This window comes from Sesamum indicum, linkage group LG8 (assembly GCF_000512975.1).
Source record: "Sesamum indicum cultivar Zhongzhi No. 13 linkage group LG8, S_indicum_v1.0, whole genome shotgun sequence".
In the NCBI taxonomy this organism is placed as follows: domain Eukaryota; kingdom Viridiplantae; phylum Streptophyta; class Magnoliopsida; order Lamiales; family Pedaliaceae; genus Sesamum; species Sesamum indicum.
The window spans coordinates 8740722-8746707 of record NC_026152.1 but is presented as its reverse complement, the minus strand read 5'-3'; the positions used below and the strand labels follow the sequence as shown (position 1 = coordinate 8746707).

The window sequence follows — 5986 nt, the reverse complement described above, 5'->3', positions numbered from 1 at the left end:
AAAGCGCAGAGGTAACTCACGCACCCTTGCCTTCATTACAATGTCCAAGTCGTCTTCGACCGTTATACGCCCTCAAGACTACGCTGCCAGCCCCGTCCACTACGCTGTCGCCATAGGTGATCACGCCACTCTCAACAAACTGCTTTCTTCTTTGCCCAAACTGTCTGACCCCACTCGAATTCACACCGAATCCGAATCTCTCGCCCAAGAACGCCTCTCCGAGAGGATTTCCACCGCCATTGACCGCCGGGATAACAGCCTTAAAGAAACCCCACTTCACCTCGCCGTCTGCCTCAACGACGCCGCTGCCGCTCGCGCACTTGCCGCCGCCGGAGCCGATATTTCTCTTCAGAACGCCGCCGGATGGAACCCCCTCCAGGAAGCACTCCTCCGTCGATGCCCGGCGATCGTTTCCGCACTAGTCCAGCACCACCACCTAGCCGCTTGGGCGAAGTGGCGGAGGCGACTCCCTCGCCTCGTCGCAGCCCTTCGTCGGATGCGCGATTTCTACATGGAGATCTCCTTCCATTTCGAGAGCTCCATCGTGCCATTTGTCGGTAAAATCGCTCCGTCCGACACTTACAAAATCTGGAAGCGCGAGGGCAACCTACGCGCCGACACCTCTCTCGCCGGCTACGACGGCCTCAAAATCCAACGCGCCAACCAAAGCTTTCTTTTCCTCAACGATGTTAATTACAACAATGCTCTCGACATCGACATACCCCAAGGCTCCCTCCTCATCCTTAACCACGACAAGAAAAAAATCTACGACGCATTCGAGAACGCCGGGAATCCATTGTCAGACTCTGACATTGCAAATTTCTGTAACCAAACCAGCGTTTATCGTCCTGGAATGGACGTCACGAAAGCGGAACTAATCGGCCGTACGAATTGGAGAAGACAAGAGAAAATGGAAAATGTGGGGGCGTGGAAAGCTAGTGTTTACGAAATGCACAATGTAATCTTTAGTTTCCGTTCGCGAAAAGTGAACGCCGCAGAGAATAGAGATGACCCATTTTCTCCAACTTGCATTTTGCCGTTGGAGATCGACGAGGAGTCAGACGAGGGCTTTATTGTGGCGGAGAATCCAAGATTCAGCGTGTCCACGGATAGGCAACGGCGGCACAGCAGTTTCGTGAGGGAGGATAGAGAATTCGTGACAGTATCCCGGCAAAGCGTGGACATAATTCCGGTTGATTCAAAGAGAAGAACACCGCCGCCGTGTAAGGTTGACAGACTTGTGGCGCCACCGCAGACTAAGGACAAAGAATACACTAAGAGCCTGCGACCAATGGTTTGGTTGACGGAACAGTTCCCTCTGAAGACGGAGGAGTTGCTGCCGTTACTCGATATTTTGGCGAACAAGATCAAGGCCGTTAGGCGAATGCGGGAAGTGATGACGACGACGTTTCCACCGGGGACATTTCCCGTAAAGGTAATGGTCAAAATCGGTAATAAAGTTTGTCCTGTGGGTCCCTCCCTTGTCTTCTGATTCAGTGTTTGATTTTGATTTGCTTTATTTCAATTCATTCTTTTCATGCCTAAGCACAAGCAACGTCCTTTGTTTTATGAAGGATTTTCGATTTGACATAGAAGCATCTCAAGGGGCCCACCGTGGGCCCTTTAGTCCCACCTCCGGCCCATTCTTGAGCCTACTCAATTTTACCTTTGTCTATAAGTAATTCTTGCAGTATTAAATTTTGTCACATGCATATCATGAATAATAATAGTTGAACAAGTCTGCCTTTTAATTTGAATGATTGAAATTCAAACAGTCTAAATTGCTTTTGATTTTGTAAAAGAAAAAGAAGTCTTACTGTTTGGTTCTTGAATCAGGTGGCAATCCCTGTAGTTCCTACAGTGAGAGTGGTAATGACATTCACAAAATTTGTTGAGCTGAAGCCAGTTGAAGATTTCTACACTCCACTGTCAAGTCCAAGGCAATTTGCTGCAAATGCAAGAAGCAGTGAAGATGAGAGTAGCACCAGTGCCAGTGGTGATAATAGCAATTACTTATCGTCGTGGTTGAGGGGTGGCCGCCACCAAAAGAGTAGTAATAGTGGTGGCAGGCAGGCGGTGGATCCATTCGCGATCCCGAGTGGTTACAGTTGGAGTAGTTTTGATGAGAAGTTGAAGAAACTGAACAAGTCCAAGTCTACCAGGAAAACAAAATGAACAATGAACAAAACGAATGCTTAGATATCATGTCTTTATGGTTTGGAGATTATAATGTTGTATAAAAGTTGCTAAATTCTTGAGAATTTCTTGTGATAAGCAAAGCAAAGATGATGTTGTTGTACTTGTGTAGATTGGGGACTTGTGGAGGTCCAAGTGGGAAGTGGGAGAATGATGAAACTTACCAAACATCGTTAAATCGTAGAAAAAACCAACTAGTTGTTCTTAGAATAGGTTACGGGTTGTCTCGATAAATTGTTCAATGGAGCTGTGGAATTTGTGTTAATTTTGGAATGAACAGGGGGAAACTCTTGTTTGCAGTGAAAGCAAGCATGCATTTTCCCGTAGAGTGCCTATCTCTCTCTCCCTCCCCTTTTTTAGATTGATGAAGAAATGTATCTTTAATCCCTTTTTATGTTCCCCAAGTTGCTCTTCTTCGTTGAAGGAAAATCTTGAAAGCAAAAGGGTAAAGAGATAAAAACAGGATTAGAATAGGCGTTTACACGCAGTTCAAGAGAAGAATGTAGCAAGTAATTAAATCAGAAAGCAAAGGAACCTGAAATCTTAGTCCAGAAAGAAAGAATATGGTCTAGCCCCAAACCAGACTTTGAACATCCTGACATAATATTATATGCTATTATTGGTGTTCTCATCTCTTACCCCATATGCTTCCTTAATACAAGGTTTAAATGTTGGCAGGAGGAAGATGGCAAAATGGCGGTCAGCAATTTCACCTTAATGGTTGTGTGTTCGTTGTACCTAGACCCCAAACACAGATCAACTGTAGTAGTATTGCATACAGATGAGATACGTACGATTTTGAAAGGAACTGCACAAGAAGTCCGACAGAACTGGAAGCAGTCTGCCATTGCTTGGCCCATGTTTCTTAAATCTCTACCCATTCCACATGGGCTCACGGCCCAGAAACTCCTGCACTCTACAAATTTTTTTTTGTTCTTTTTGTCTCTTCAACTTTATGCTTCTCATAACTTAGTTGTGTACACAATCGAGATAAAAGAGCAATAGAATGAAGATGAATAACTTGTGATTATTTTTTAGGTAAATTTCAATGTACTACACTAAAATTTGTGTTGATATAAATATTCTCTCATTATTTTCAAAATTATAAAAATACCCTAACAAATATCCCCTATAATGAGCTGTCAAAAGGGACTATTTGTTAGAATATTTATAATTTTTAAAATAATAAGGGATATTTGTAATTACAACAAAACTCATGACAACCTATTATAATTTATCCTTTTTTTTTCCATGTTTGTGTATGTTTTTATTGATAGTGAAAAGTTAATTTGAATTTTACTCTCAAAATTTATAGTTTATCGATAGATGAGCGGTCATTTCTTTTATAATAATTGTGTTCAGACTTGATATAAAGGACTAGTGAGGAGTTTATAGAAGGTGACAATTCATCAGTCATTATAGCGTGACATAGTCCACGTACAATTAAATTAAATGTTTTTATTAGGTAGTTGTAACATAATTAATATTCTTTCATGAGAAACAAGTAAACATGTGATTTAATGTCCCATAATACAGGAACATCAAATCAATAGCCACTAAGGAAATATTGGCATGAGAGCATTCATTTACAATATTAAGATATTACATCTTTATTTTTATGTGAGGGTGAGGCCAGGAAATGTTGGCGGGATATCAAGAAATCAACTTGCCAAGAAACTTGTAATGTGGTTTGAAATTGAGATTTAGTTGTAATGGGAGTACAGTAAATTTACTTCAGTTGGAGTTTGAATCAATTATATGATAAATTTTATATATTTGCGTTGTGATCGATGTATAATTTAAAAAAATAATTAATGAAAAAATATATCACACTCACTCTTGATTAATTTGGTTTGATTTAACCAAAAAAAAATTCCCGTACTTAATTAGCATTTTGCATTTCCCCACCTCATAAATGCATATTGAAGTCACCAGATCTTGCATGCTGCACTGTGCTTTTTCATCTTTGCTTGGCTTTTGAGTAAATATACTCTCCCTTTTGTTGTTGGGTTGTTGGCAAATTCAATGCCTGCTTCTCTAAATTACACCCCACAAACCCCAAACCCCACCCCCTCAGTCTATCTATCTTATATATATATTGGTCTCGAGGGAGTGACATATACAGCCTCACTGCAGGTATACATATTGTTCACTTAAGAAATTCTAAGGAAATGTATATGTTTTTATTTTTCCTTGTGGTTGAGGAAGGATATCTGGTAGTTGGGGTTGGATATATGTAAAACACATACATTGAGAATAGAGAATAATAGTGATAGAGGCCTGCCGATGAATGTTTAACCGCACGAGATATTGGTGCAGTTCAATTAGAGAGCCGCGCTCTGTAGGTATAGAGGTCAGTTATTTGATTGAGCCGTGCCAATATCACGTACGCGTACTACTGGCGATGCTCATTTGGCTCCCTGTCGCTCTTTTCATCTCCATGCAGTCTAGAAACAGGTAATTATCTTCCACTTCATCAGTTTGTTCTTCTTTTCCTGTTCAGGCGCATAAAACTTGTATTTTCAAACATGGACAAGGTTTTTACCTCAGTTACCACATAATTTCCTGTTTTACAAAGCTTTAACACATGATGATTATTTGGATTAAATTGGGGTTCAAGAAATTAAACTTTGTCGGAAAGATGAAGGAGAAGCAGAAACCTTTTGCATTGCATTTATTACTTACCTCTACCTAAATGTTTCCTACAAGTGTTTGTGGTAGGTGTCCAGGAATATGTTTTTTTTACTTCATCATTAAAGCCACTTATCCTTTACAATTCAACCAAAAGCAACAGTAACTGTTTGAGATATATATATACTAAGAAATCAATGCAACCACTTGATCTATGAAAATTTACTATGCATTGCTTCCCTGATGATGGCATGTGGTAAATTTGATGTGGCAGTGTAGTCCAATCAAGGAAAATTCTAAGCCGGTTGGTGGGACCTAAATTAATTATATGATCAAATACAATACACTTACAGTACAATGAGATTGGTGGATAGTTTAAAATTGAGTTGATTCGATTAAACTTGATTTAAATAACAAAATTCAATCCTAGGTATAACAACGTCCAAGTTACCAGTGAATAGCACAGATATTGCGGAAGGGTAACTGTGAAATCTAAACGTTGCTCATCTTTGCTGAACTTATTGAATAGTACTAGTAAAAATTGCTGCAGAAATTAATGAACTGAATGCCATTGCTGTGTGCCAAGAGTCAAGAACGGCTATACTGCCCTCAATTCACTTGCAAATCTTGCTTTCAAGAATATTGTGTCTTTTCCTGTTCCTTTGTACTATTGAATCATTGTTGCTCAAAGTTGGACCGAGACGAGGGGCTTGGGTGGAATACAAATCTTAAGACTTCCCTTTTCTTGCACCAATCGAAACGACTTTTCAACAATGCACATTCAAAATTGAGAATGGAATGATTAATTAATGAGCATAAGATGTTGAAAGAATGTGTATATAAAAATGTCATAGACAAACATAAACATATTAACTAGTTAATTACTTTTAATATTTGTCCGGAGTCTCCGGACGTAGCTAGCGTCTGAGATTGAAGTTTCTTTAATAGTTTAAAATACTCATAATAATACCTGAGAAAGCCAACTCTGACAACCAAAGATTGTGCTCTGGGCGGGGGTAGTACCCAAAACCCAAACCCAAACCCAAACGAAAATCCCCAAAATAGAAAGTTGGACTAATAATTAACACACATAACATACGTATTAATTGGGATGATGATGATGGTTTTGTTTAGTTCATTCAATAAAACCAGTCTTGGT

The 5986-nt window shown here is 39.8% G+C and overlaps 1 protein-coding gene across 1 annotated transcript; it reads left to right on the top strand.

The window, feature by feature from the left end:
- LOC105167989 (ankyrin repeat domain-containing protein 13C-like) lies at positions 7-2590 on the top strand. The gene is made up of 2 exons (XM_011087887.2): positions 7-1435; positions 1837-2590. The coding sequence occupies exons 1-2, from the start codon at positions 41-43 to the stop codon at positions 2173-2175; spliced, it is 1734 nt and encodes a 577-aa protein (XP_011086189.1). The 5' UTR covers positions 7-40; the 3' UTR covers positions 2176-2590.